Source organism: Pogona vitticeps, chromosome 3 (genome assembly GCF_051106095.1).
Source record: "Pogona vitticeps strain Pit_001003342236 chromosome 3, PviZW2.1, whole genome shotgun sequence".
In the NCBI taxonomy this organism is placed as follows: Eukaryota; Metazoa; Chordata; class Lepidosauria; order Squamata; family Agamidae; genus Pogona; species Pogona vitticeps.
The window spans coordinates 215,616,150-215,630,789 of record NC_135785.1 but is presented as its reverse complement, the minus strand read 5'-3'; the positions used below and the strand labels follow the sequence as shown (position 1 = coordinate 215,630,789).

At 37.3% G+C, this 14,640-nt stretch overlaps 1 protein-coding gene across 2 annotated transcripts in view; it reads left to right on the top strand.

The window, feature by feature from the left end:
* GBE1 (1,4-alpha-glucan branching enzyme 1) overlaps positions 1–14,640 on the top strand; it is a 197,282-nt gene that overhangs the window by 130,004 nt on the left and 52,638 nt on the right. For both annotated transcript variants that reach the window (XM_078388996.1, XM_078388995.1), the window contains exon 12: positions 4,513–4,684. In XM_078388996.1, the coding sequence (XP_078245122.1) occupies positions 4,513–4,684 (172 nt within the window). The remainder of the gene's footprint in view (positions 1–4,512; positions 4,685–14,640) is intronic.

The window sequence follows — 14,640 nt, the reverse complement described above, 5'->3', positions numbered from 1 at the left end:
AATGAACAGTTCGTTGGGCTCATCCAGATTTTGTTATAATTAGAGTATACCCACTGAAATGAATGGGGTTTTAGTTATGCATTTCTTTTATTTTTTAAATACAACTGAGGTTGACTGACCTGTTTTGTTCAATGTTGTCAATAACAGGAATTCATGGGGTAAAATCTAATAATGTCTGAACACTGACAGAGTGGATTCGTTAGTGGACAAATAAGCTCATCCTCTGCAACCCGTATTCTACATTTCTCTATACCAGTCCTCCCTACAAATTTGATTATTACTCTTCCAATATTTTCCAGTTATTAACCTTGCCACTGTCAACATTATAACGATTAATTCATTTTCTTTTCTCTTCAATTCATTGTTACACCAGAGCCAACAAAGTAATCATTGGTGACATTTGTACATCCACACCAATTATTTCTCTTGTCTCTTTGAAAATTATTGCCCATTTCTTCTTCCGTATTTCACAAAACCATCACATACATAATACTTATATTAGACCACTAAAATCTCAAATACATGTATACACTAGCTTTCACGTCCAGCAGAAATTCTTTGTTAGGCTATTGTAAAATCAAGGATGCCACGAAAAAGAGAAATTCCCAGATATCTCTGAAATAATCTTAGCCTTAAAAAATGTGGTCATAGGTTAAAACCTTCTTTAGGACCAGTGGGCAAGCTTTGAAATTCTCACAAACTATGAGTTTGAAAGAGTGGGAACTATTTGTTTGTTTGTTTGTTACAATTAAAATACAATAAAAAACTAGTTTCTTTTGCTTAACATGAGAAGCAGATCCAGGACAAATTTTGCCAAATTTTTTTTTTAAAAGGAAATAATACTTTCTGTATTTGTTTGTCTTAGCTTCTCTAGAGGATAACTTGACAATTGCAAAGCCCATCAGAAGACCTAACCTATTAACATCTGTAACTTCTTCCTAAAGTTCTATCTTAATACTATGAGAAATACAGACACTATGGCTGCAGCAGTCAAGCTATGTTCATTTCTCCATCCTTTTTGTAACTAATGATCCTGTTTCCCTAAAGAGACTAAGATCGCGGTCAGAGAGCCCCTCTGGGCACAAAACTACCACTTTTATTCCCTGAGGTAGGTCCTGTAGGCCTCGGAAGTGCGTAATAAGCCCCATAGACAAGCCTGAACCTCAAAAGTAACCTTTGATTGCTTCCAAAGCAATAAAACATAGGCTTTGTGTTTCCTTAGAATGCACAACAGCCTTACCAAGTAGGATAGTAGGACTTCTTAACTTACAGTGGCAACTATTACCTTTCTTTAATCCATGCTGGATTTAGATATAGTCCTGCTGTAGCAAGACTAGACCCCTGTTGAAGAATTATATTTTTTTATTAAGAAAATAAAATAGATACATTAACAAGCTACAAGTTGTAGCTTCAAAGCATAAGCATTGTGCATATCCATCTGTTACAATGTTTAAATAAACTTACAATTTCAAATTACAATAAAAACAGCTAGGTTATAATCTTTTCTCTACACCGCTACATGTTGGCATCTAGAAGCTGGGCTATTCCCCCCCCTTCTTCCTGAAAAGAAAAACAAGCCTCTCTGTCTCACATTCCACAGCATTCATGGACCGTTTTACACATACACAAATCCTCTCATTTTACAACTCTTTAGGACCTCCTCCTTCATTGCAGTTTCAAGCTGACACCCAATTAAGTCCAAGTGGGTATAACTGAGATCACTTTGATCACCGCCCAAAGTTCTCATGCTTCAGGCTCCAGGTGTCTTATCTTGGTCTTTTGTTTTGTCTTCTTTTCCTGGACTGTCCAACCTTGTGACTTTGACAAACAACTCTGCACAACAAGCTCATGAAAAACATCTCTTTCTGAATTCATCTTACACAGAACCTAACAGACTCCATTTTTGCATAGCTACAATTCCCAATTTCCTTCCATTTCCTTACAGTAACATTCTACCAAGTTAAGAATTTTGCATTTCAATGTTTGCTGGGTTTCTTTTCTGATTTTCCCTCCTTTAAAATATATTGTCATATTGTGGGTGATAAACTGGATTTTACTTTTATTATTGCTGTTTTACAGATGGATAGTTAAGGAAGAGGGAGGGATTACCTGAACCTATGACAGATATAAAATTTGAATTTGAGATCTCTGGTTCATTGCAGTGGTGCAGCAGTATAGATATGGCTACTTCAGGAAGAATCTCCATGTATTAGGACTGCTTCATGCATTGTCCCGTAGATAGTTCGGTACAAAGATGTGAATCTCACAATATCTTGCTCTCAGCAAGAAACGGAGAAAAAAAATCCCTCTTTTCTCCCTGTAGCATGATTTTTCTATGTGATTTTTTTCCTGACAACATTTCATAGGACTTAAAGAATCTGTAGTCTTTTTCCCCCTGGGAAACGCCAGACTGCATAGAACTGTCAGAGTTCCTATGTAGAATGACATATTTTCAGCACAGGATTCCATGGAAAGGAATTTGGTAGTTTTCTTCTGCAAAAGAAAAGTAGAAAATAGAAAACAAACAAACAGGAGAAATAAGGCCATGTTTTCATGGGAAGCTGATATTGCTGGTGCATGGGGACAACTTAGCAAGGAGTTTCAGCATGGCAAGACTTGCAAAACTGCCGAGAACAAGATTTTTTTTCCCAAGTTCTCTCTGCAACCCTACTTTAATATATGGCACGTGTTTCATTTTTATGTGTTTTCTTCAGGCATTTGGAGGAGGTGGTATGTTTTGCTCTTTTTCTGCTCTTAGCACCTGATATGCTGAATAGCAAAATTATTTGGCCAGTTGAGGTATTTTTAAAAAATCTGTACTAAAGGTTTTCACCTGTTCTCATCCTTACTGAAATGGAACACTTGGCTGCAAGGACAGTGGTTAGAAATTCGGTTTCTCCACTGTGCCTCGTAGAAGAAGAGTCATTCTAAGAGTCCATTCTAAGCGGCCTTGGGCAAACTACATGGACCCAGAGAACACCAAGACGAAGGGAATGTTAAACCACTTCTGAGTACTCCATACCTAGAAAATCCTGGAAAGGGTCTCCATAATCTGGAAGAAGACATAGTTGTTATGATATTGAACTTTTAATCAAAGATGCTTTGCAGCATATTAATTAATTAAAGATATTTTTTTACCCTGCCCTTCTCCTAAAAAGGACCCAAGGCAGCTATTAAGAGGTTGTAATTTTTTAAAATATGCAAATATTGTAGCAAAACTGGAGTTAAGATGTGACTAAAGGAGTGGAGGGTTTATTTATTTGGCAGTTCTGTTACTTTGACAGAATCATCTTTTTTGGATTCTGCAGCCTGTATCATTTTAAGAGAGAGAGTGAATGAGTGAGTGAGTGAGTGGGTGGGTGAGTGAGTTTTCTAGGTATTTTTCAGTACCACAGACAGAGATTACCCCCAACAACTAGGTGTTCTAACTGTGTGGATTGGACAACACCATGTAGTCTGAAAGTTAATCATATATTATCTCTTTTGGACATTGCTAGTACAACACCTCCTCTTCCCCCAAACCCTGAAAAATATATGAGTAAGCAAAAATTCTCTTCACTCTTTTACCGCTGTCTCTAGGGAATTCAAGATAGTGCACATACGTAACTCTCTGCCTGTTTTCCTTTAGACAACAGCTATGTAAAGTGAAGTAAACTAAGTGATTACCTATAATCACCCATTAAGCTTCATGGTATAGTAAGGCTTTGGATTGGCCTTTCCAGTCTTAGTCAAAGACATTGGTCAGAATCCTTTTGGTGTTTTACACATCTGTAGATTAAACTGTGTAATTAACCACAGCAAATTGCTGTTAACTAACAAGGTTCTGGTCACCTTAAGATATATGTGCCTGACTATACAACATACACATTAAGAGATATTTGCCTGACTGTACAACATGCCTAGTAATGTGTTCACCACCTTGTTAGTTAGGAACAATTTGGTGTGGTGAGTCAAATGCTTTTAAATAATTTAAATCACCAACAGTGTTCTAGCTGTTACCTCAGCCCACATTGGCTTTCTTTTGACATGTCTTGAGCTATAAATGAAATTGTTGTACTCAAAGCTAAATGTCTATATAGAAGAAAAATATTTTGGAGGTGCTCCCTGTTCAAATGCCTTTTGGCCCTGGAGACAGCTTGTAAATTAAGTAGCCTTGAACTTAAATAATCTCTAGCCACATGAATCCAAAGCTAAATAACTGCTTGAAATATTGGTATACCAATAGGATGCCGCAGAAATATGTTACTGAATTTACTACTATACTTAGCGGAGTGGTTGCAGGACAGGATAATATAGAAATAATATCTTGGGGGTAATTATTGATTTCATATAAATTAAAGTGCCATTTTTTGGCTCAAGTACTTAAAAGGATCTCCTTAAGTAGTATTCTTAGATAATGTTACATGTTCTGAAATATTTAAATTGTTTAAATCTGACTTCATATCATCACATATTAACTGAAGAATATGATAGGTTTGTTTTTCTATCTCCTTACTTACTTTATCAATGCAGGCTCTTGTTGGTGATAAGACCTTGGCATTCCGTCTAATGGATGCAGAGATGTATGACAATATGAGTGTTTTGGCACCTTTTACACCAGTTATTGATCGAGGAATACAGCTTCATAAAATGATACGCCTCATTACCCATGCACTGGGAGGAGAGGGCTACCTTAATTTCATGGGTAAGTCATTCTGGATATAGGCCCCTGATTTTCTTATGTAGTTAGAACTGGAGATAAACAAAGTTATCCTATAACATGAAGCTCTGTGGGCACATCAGCACGTGTGTGTGTGTGTGGCGGGGAAATCCTCTGCCGCTGTTCTCCTCAAATGGTGTTCTTCTCCCCTCAAATGGTGTTTCCCTAACATCCTTTGCTCCTTGTCTTGGCTATCTTTCCTGGCAAATATTTATCTCCTTACCATCCCTTTTATCAGTTAAAACAATATTATCTGCAAAGCTTAGAAAGCTAGGAGCTTAGAGATCCAGGAATTATTTTTTAAATAGAAATCTTAATTATTTCAGCAGAGTTTGTAACTTCAGAGGTTTGTAACTTAATATCAGTTATGTTGCCATTCTACTAATGACATTTGTTGTTTCGACAAGGCCTTTTGCAAAGCTTGGAGCTAACAAGGGACTGCAGCATCTGCAATTTAAAACCATAAATTATTAGAAAACACACTGTGATATAAATGTGTTGAAACTTCAGAGTGCAAACTGTCAGATCTGAGTATGTCACCTCTAGGTTGTAACCAAAACATAGTTCAGCTGTCAGAATATGATAATAAAATATCCTTGTTCAGCTTGAGAGCTAGCCAATTGTTTTGGATGACTAAGAGTAAACAACAACCTATTTCTAAGCCACAATTTCTAAACAAACTTTCAGTTTTGGGACTGCTTCTCCTGTACACCTCATTAGTATTTTAATGCATAGCTTAATGCACATTTTCACACCATGACAGATGAATAAGGTCAGATAGGTTTTAGTGGTCTTTAGTACTTTCAGCTGATCAAAATACTTTTCACTTAGATTGACAAGGCAGAAAACACATTCTTGGTTGAGGAATAACACTGTGTGTTCCTCTGCCTATGAATCCAGAACTCCTTACCTTAAAGGTAAAGATTCCCCTTGACAAATGTCCAGTTGTGTCCGACTCTAGGGGGTGGTGCTCATCTCCGTTTCCAAGCCATAGAGCCAGTGTTTGTCCATAGACAGTTTCCATGGTCACGTGGCCAGCACGACTAGACATGGAATGCCGTTACCTTCCCACAGAGGTGGCACCTATTTATCTACTCACATTTTTACATGCTTTTGAACTGCTAGGTTGGCAGGAGCTGGGACAAGCAACGGGAGCTCACTCTATCGCATGGATTCGATCTTACAACTGCTGGTCTTCTGACCTTGCAGCACAGAGGCTTCTGCAGTTTAACCCGGAGCGCCACCACGTCCCTCCTCACCTATAACCCAATTCAAAAACAATTAGCCTTCTAGTCCTTGCCTGTAATCCAGATAATTTGGACCCCCAAGGGAATGTCGTATTTGTTTTTCTGGGTGAATAAGTAGGAGGAGAGCCTTCGTACCCAAACAGGTAACTGCAGGGAGGAAGAACTGTTCAGCCAAAGGAATCTTTATTGATCATAGGCTGCCTCAGAAGATCTGGCAATCTAGGCAGCGTTAACTATAAATTTTAGTGATAGCTTCTATTTCTTAGGAAGTAAACATATATATTAAGCCCCAAATAGCTATGGCCATCCCTGTTGAGCTTACACTACAGGAAGCTGGATCATTTTCTCTCACTATATTCAAAAAAATCTGTTGACTGGTGATGGATTACTGTTACATGTACAATGTTAAAATGGTATGATAAATGATATATATTTTTTTCAGTGTAACAGATCTGTTGAGAAATGGTTAGCAATAGGCATCCTAATGAATAATTTCATTCTCTCTATACCTTGCAATAGCAGAAAATGACGAATTCATGCTGGGACTTGTTTCCCTTGAAATCAATAGAATTTTAGTTTTGGCACATTTTAAGTTGAAGGAGCTGGAATTTTGCTATCTGAACTAGTTATTAAAGAGTACTAGACTGGAGAAAATCCGTATGAAATAAAGCACTTTCCCAACCCCCCCCTCTGTCTGTCTGTCTGTCTGTCTGTCTGTCTGTCTGTCTGTCTGTCTGTCTGTCTGTCTGTCTGTTATCTATCTATATCACTCTCTTAATACTATATTTGTAACAGTTCTTTATGAAATATATTGTGGTTACATGTAAATACTGTATCAGAGAATAGACAATTCAGTTATATAAGCCAAAATACATTATTGTGCTTCCACAAATGCTGTCTGTCTGTGTGTGCACATACACACTATATTCATTGTCTGGAACAAAGTATTGCAGCTGCGTTATTCAAATAACCATGTTTTCTGCATCTCTATAAGAATATGGTGGCCTTTTGCTAGATGGATGGTATATAAATAAATAAATTAATAAAGTAAGTAAATATATAAGTAAGTTAGTTACAGAAGAAAGTACCAGAAATAATCATGAAGTCTCCCTAGTATTTCTTTCTTTGTTCATGTCAGAAGCACCACTGTATGACTAATAAATGAATTAGACAATTTTCGCCCAATAAGAAGCAAAATCAAGACAATTTGGGGCAACTAACATCATGTCTTCCATAGAGCATACTGACATAGGTGTGAAATTAGAACAAAGAACTCAAAGCACAAGAAGATAGCATCATGAGGGACAGCCATCAGCAGCTGATAATAAAGTAAAATCAATTGGAAGTATGAGCAATGCTCATGGAATTCCATAAATCTTAGCCATACCAGTCTGTGGAAGACAACAGAAATATCTGACTTATATCTAGCTCCTGAATTTTTGACCTAAATCTGCCCAAACTCTTTTTGACCAACTTTTAATATTTTCAGAACATACTCCTGCCTGGTTGTTGCGGGTTTTTCGGGCTCTTTGGCCGTATTCTGAAGGTTGTTCTTCCTAATGTTTCACCAGTCTTTGTGGGTGGTATCTTCAGAGGCTCTTCCAACTTCCTTTCTTAGATGTCATGATCATACACAGAACTGACTTCCTATTGGGACACAAGGCCTACAGAAAACCCACCCACACAGACCAGTACCTACACAAAAACTCCAACCACCACCCACAGCAAAAAAAGAGGCATATTCAAAACACTGGTAGACCATGCAAATCGGAATTTTGAAGCTCAGTTTCTCAGCACTGTACTCAACCATCTGAATTGGGCCCTACAGGCAAATGGCTACTCCAAAAATGAAATCACAAGAGCCATCAAACCAAGAAAACAACATTGTGGTGCAGTGGTTAAAACGCTGTACTGCAGCTAAAACTGTGCTCACGACCTGGGGTTCAAATCCCAGGTAGCCAGCTCAAGGTTGACTCAGCCTTCTGTCCTTCCGAGGTCGGTAAAATGAGTACCCAGCTTGCTGGGGGGGGGGCAATGTGTAGCCTATATAATTAAATTGTAAACCGCCCGGAGAGTGCTTGTAGCGCTATGGGGCGGTATATAAGTCCAATAAATAAATAAATAAATAAATAAATAAATAAGCTGAAGAGGCAAAACAGCCACCCACAAATAAAGTATTTCTGCCATACATCAAAGTGGTCACGGACCACATGGGGAAACGTTTGAGAAAACACAACCTACAAACAGTATTCAAGCCCACCACAAAAATACAATAAATGTTACGGTCAGCAAAGGACATAAGGGACTCCCTCACCACTGCAAGAGTATACTGGATACCTTGTAGTTGTGGCCAGGTATATATTGGAACCACGAAATGAAGCATCCACACTAGAATAAAAGAGCATGAGAGACACTTCAGACTAAAACAACCAGAAAAATCAGCAGTAGCTGAACATGCCCTGAAACAAGCTGGACATGAAATTCTATTTCAAAAGATAGAAGTACTGGACAACACCAGCAATCATTATGTTAGACTGCACAGGGAAGTCATTGAAATCCACAAACACCAGCACTTAAACAAAAAAGAAGAAAGTTTAAAACTCAACAAAGCCTGGCTCCCAGCACTGAAAAATACAGCATGCAAAAGGTCAACGAACTCTACCCAGCTACAAGGACCGGTGATCACTGCACACAAAAGACCAGCTAACAACATCCATCAATCACAGTGACAATAATCTGTCCCTCTTATCACAATACACCCACAACAAAAAAAAAAAAACACTGATCACCACTATCACCCATCTCCTGAAAAGGACAAAAGCTGATCCCACAGCTATAAATACTCAACTATCCAAACAAACTGCACCAGAGCACAGACAGAGTTCTGACTCCTGTCCTCTGAAGATGCAGGCCACAGAAACTGGTGAAATGTTAGGAAGAACAACCTTCAGAACATGGCCAAAGTGCCCAAAAAACCCACAACAATCATCAGATTGCAGCCATGAAAGCCTTCGAAAATACATACTTCTGCCTGCTTCTTTGCCCTGCAAGTGATTTATGGACAGACTTCTTTGGTTTGGACCATTGACTGCTCTTGTGTAAGTCCCTGACAATTAATTATCTGTGCATGAAACCAGGCCAGCCTTGACTGTCTGATTTCTGGCACTTTTACCTGCAAGTATCACACATATGTAGCAGGAATACTATAGTAAATTGATCTTGGTCACACTCTCCAGACATACATAGGGATATTCTTCTGGTTTCTTCATAGCTGCTATTGAGATTCAGTCTTCTGATTTCTTAGCTTCAGGCTCCAGTTGCATTGATGATTGAACCAAGCAATAGGAAATATTTAATAATTTTGATTTCTTTGTTGTTAAGAACCAGTGGTTCTTTTGATTGTGAAAGCAGAAATATGAGATGAGCAACTCTGTCTCTACTTTTTGTGTATCCTCTGTTATGCCTTCCTTACTCTAAGAAGCTAAGACCAGTAAAAACTTTCTCTATAAGGAAGTTGCCCCCAGCCCCTTAAGTCTTTTGATTACTCTTTTCTGCAGCTTTTCCAAATCTACAATATTCTTATGAAACAGATACTTTGTATACAATTTCTCTGTTTCATTTTTAGACTTTTGCTAATTTCATTGTTATACCAGAATGAGTTACCTTTCACAAGTTATTCAGTCTACATCCGAAACTCTTTCTCATGAGTTATTTCAGAAAGATTCAATTTCAATAACATAGCTGTATCCTTGAATTTTTTAAACTTCCTTCCCCCATTGAATTTGGCAATTCTGCTCTTATTTGCCACTTTGGAACTCTTAATACTATATTTCATCAGACAAAATAAACTTTTTCATCTGCAAACTTTTTTTTTCTCATATGCTACTTCTTTCAAAGACAGGTAAAACAAGATATTATATATTTCATATTGAAAGGAGACTTATTATGATGGACTACATGATACACAGCATGTGAAAATCTAAACATAGATAATAACTGGGGAAAAACAGACCAGAACTCTTATTTCTTACATGCTAGATTCCTTCCTTCCTTCCTTCCTTCCTTCCTTCCTTCCTGAACAGAAGAGCATTTCAATATCTGAAGCTCTCATTTACCATTCAAAGTTCTGCCTTTCAGGGAAGAGGTTCACTGTTCAAGGGCGTGCTGAAATCACACAAGAATAAGACAAATTTTGCTAGATTCAATGCAGGTACATTTATTTCCTTTTATAGTGTGCAGTCTATTCCAGTACAAATCTGCCAGATTGTACTTGTTCAATATTTGCCATATGTGGAGTTGAGCGTTACTTTGTTCAGACAATGCTACACTTGGCAGACTGTGGCAGAGTTGCCAAGTACTGTACCAGAGTTATTTGTAGAAAGAAACACAGAGAAACTGCCATAGTCGTTAACTAGAAGTGATCTCTTGTTCTCCTTCCCATTAATTTCAGTGCCATTTTAGATAGATTTTTTAAAGCATGAGTTAGTTGCTTACAAAATTACAGTAAAAATAAAAGTGATAGTTTATATACTGATTCATTGCTTTGGTATTCTTGTCCTTTCCCCCTTATTCACTGGCAGTTTCTTTTCCTGTTCAGTATTATAAATATGTTTTGGTTCTATTAAATGTTAAGGAGTCGTTTTTTTCCTGTCTGCTGAGATTGTGACAATAAGAATTTGATGAAGACCTTTTGCAATAGAAGGCATTCTGAAAACCAGGGAGTTACCTCGATTATCACATTTCTTTCCTTCTTCAGTGTTTGCAAGTTCCTTTCGAGGCCAAATTCAAAGCATTGGCTTTTCTGCTATAGAGATCTTAATGTTTTGGGATCAATCCATTCAAAGAACTGTCAGATATCATGAGAATTGGCCTATTTAGTTCATGCAGAAAGAGAAACAAACAGTAATTCATCAACAGCTTTCCTGTAATGTATTTACATTCTTTAGTTTCTCTTTTCCTTTTTTACTAATTTGCTAACTTTTTTGTGTGTGTGTGTAATGATTTTAGTGAAAAATTTAAAATTTGGCATGGTATTAATTCTGAAAGAGTCATTTGGTAGTCTGATGGTGAGAAAAGTGCTTGTGGCATGCACCCTCGTGCCCCCTTGCTTGACCTTCAAGCCCCAGAGCACACGAAGGCAAACAAACTTCACCCTTTTCACTTGCTGCCACCAGGTGATCTCTAAATCACCATTACCACACTTCAAGTTCTTTTAAATAAAACTTTGGTTTATTGATTACAGAGATTCATAGATCTTTTCAGTAGATAATCACATCTAAATTTCCCAAACTACACACTCTATTACTCTGTCTCTTTCTCTCTACACACTGACTGAAATACTGACTCAGGTCCGCCTCTTATGGCATCTGTCTCGGCTCCGCCTCCCAGCAACATTAATATGCATGAACTATTCCATTACATAACAAACATGAACATAGACTAAATAAACAGAGAATGCTACAGTGCTGTCTTAAAGTTAAAATATTACTGAAAGAATTGTATAGACTGTACTTTCTTCTCCATTGCATGTCTTTAATCCATTGCAACTTGTTACGAGCTATTACATGTCACAAAGTGAGCATATAGATTTGTTGCCCACAGCACAAGTTTAAATGGTCTTCAACAAAACCAAAACCAAATGGCATGTGGACAGAATGAAAAACTAACAGACATTACAAGGCATTTGTAGATTGGCTAAGTACCAAATCAAAGCTTATCTATGGATGTACAAAAGAAGCTGATTATGTGTCTAGCCTTTTGTTGCAACATAGAGTATTCTTTATTTGCAATAGCCATACACTTTTGCAGGCAGCACATAAAAGTTACTGTGAGATAAAACCAACATACTAAAATCAAGAAGACAAATACATAATCATCAAATATACATACATACTCTAGAAAATTAAACAGGTAAGCCAGCAAAGAATTACAGTTTACAAATCATATTTTACCTATTTTTCACTGCTGCTGCTAAAACTTTTGCTGACTGCACCATCACCTCTTTATTTTGGTATACAAGAAGAAAGGATACACAAACAAAAATCTGATGAGTGGCCTAACTTTCTATCCAGCAAAGAACAAATTAATTCTTTGTGCACATCTCTGTAAAAAGACCAAAACAGTAATACCTGGGCAAGTGTTTCAGCGCTGTCAGCACATGGGCGTATATGATTTTGTTGCAACATAGTCTCATTCCAGTTTCCACAGATTTTAAAATTTCATGGACAGTAGCGACACCAGCCATGGGTAAAGAGAAAAAGGGTGAAAAAGAAAGAGTGATTGTATCTAACTATTTCTAAGTATCATCAGAGGCACAGTACAGGTTTGAGAAGTGACAAACTTTTCACTAGGGCAAGGGGGAGAAGTAAAATAGGAAAAATTGGAGGAAATTTTATTCATTCCACTCCATTCCCATAGGATGTCAGTTCAGCATTGTCTGCCTTTGTTTCTTAATGACTACTATTCACATTTCTAGTCTTTTCTGTCTTTCTTAGCAACCCCCCCTTTCCCCCCCTTACAATAGGATCATTTTCAGCTTGTGGACAATTTAAGAGTTATACAAATTTCAAAAGGGTACATTCTGTCTGTTACTTAATACTGTGTGGATGATAGTTCGTCATTTCAGCACTTCTCCTTTTTATTGCTGGAAGTTACTGCTTGTATTAAGAAAATAAAAAAGGAAACAATGATTGTTTCTTTGTTCAATGAGCCATTAAATATGTAACAATCTAGAATATGTAATAAAAGCACTCTTACTGTAGTTAACTTGATTGCTATAAAATTATTCAAAATATTATCAGTTTATGTAATTATGGTGTACTTTAAAAGCTATGTTTTATAAATCAGCTATTCCAAAGCATCTCATAAGGAGGAAAAGCAGATTGCAGTGAAACACATTTTATTATGTATAAGCATTTTCTTTTTGAGGCTCTGAAGTGAGTCTTTATAACAAGTATATAAAATGGTTTTGTATGCATTACTGACTTTGCTCATAATGGACGCTGAAGGGGGGAAAGCAATTTATTTCCTGTATTTCAAGCACAAAGCACTTTCCAAGGAAGGCTTCCAGCCTAGGTTTTGATCCCATTACAGATTTTTGTTCAGAAGCGCTATTTTCCAGATGCCTAACTTTTCATTTCGATTGTGAGTGCTCTTACTGCTCTCACTAATCTCTTGAGATTCTAAGATAGAAGATACCGTAGATCTGTCCAAATCTACAAGAGATAGAGCGATTCCCAGTCAGAGTCATAAAGGAAGACTTTGGAAGAGGTGGCAATGAACACTGATTATTTAGTCCAGTGTCAATGCCTCTCTTTCCTCTCTTGCTCCATGCCAGAATTCATATATCTGTATTTGGAAAATAATGTCCTTTAAAAAGTCGCTTCCTAAGACTCACTGAAACAAGACTAAGAATAGCATAGCATCCTTAGAAGTCAGCCCACTGAGGCAGGTGGCAGTTACTGCCCAGTAGCAATTCTGCTTAAGGTTGCATCTTAAAAATGTGGATGTGGAATTTCTTTTGTAGTGTTCCCACCATCTTAAATCATCCTGAGGAAGCATGCAAGTAGCTTTATTTTTGTGTGTCTTTTATTCGTGTAGTAGCATATGACTTCAGTCAGAATGCTGTAATCAGTTGCTCCCCTCCAAGAGGTGTGTAACTATCTAGCAAAGCTTTTATATAATCAGCTGCTTGTAACATTGTTAGGCCGTATCTGCTAGAGACATAACATATCAGACATACACCATAATGGAATCATGAAAATGTCCTCTTTAGTGCCTGCTTTTCATATTTGTAGATAAAATCCACCTGTTGAGAGGCCTTTTCTTCTTAACTACCCAAACTTTTCAATAGATCAGCGACACCTTTAAAACTGCTTTCTCTGCCTCGTCCTCTCCTTCAGCTACCCAGATGAATGCCATTCTTTCTAAAACAGCTTCTGTATGTTCCAATAATGCTAAATAAAGCAAATAGGCTAGATTTTCTGGGCCTATATATACCCAGTGAAATGAAGAGCTTTGGTGAAACAAATCCTAAAATAGAAATGGAAAGGGGGGGGGCATTGTCCAGTAATGCAACTGGAAATCAAGCATCAAGCTTGGCTTTATTCTTATAGCAGCCAAAGTAGGAGTCAGCAATTTTGTACCTGGTTAGTCTTCTTCCTTAAAACACCATTCTATTTGACATTTAAAAATTGTTTCTCACCAGCCAACCATACCTTTTCAAAAAAGGCCAGATTTCACGGTGACTTGATTTCCCAGCATAGGCCTCTGTGCTGTACATGTCAAAGGAGTTCCACAGCTAAAGAAATGGTGGATCTATGCATATTTTGTTTTCTGTTTCAGATGCAAACATTGAAAATTATTTTTTCCAAGCTTTTAAATAGATAAAAAGCATGAAATTCATTACAACTAAATGCATCTAAATAGAGCCATGTGCTGCATTGGCAAAAACTTTATGATGATTGGGTTTGTTGCCAGGCTTGCTACTGTAGCTTCTTACAGTAGTTTCTTTTCATGAATAGAGATTCACCTTGTAATTTTGACTCCCTCTGTAAGGAAGAGCATTGTTACTTGAACTTACAAAAAGATCAAATGTTATTCCTAGTAAAGTTTATAAGAGGGGGAGAAACATGATTTCCATCCATCCCCATGTTGTTGTTGTTATGTTCCATCAAGTCATTTATGCCTTAGAGT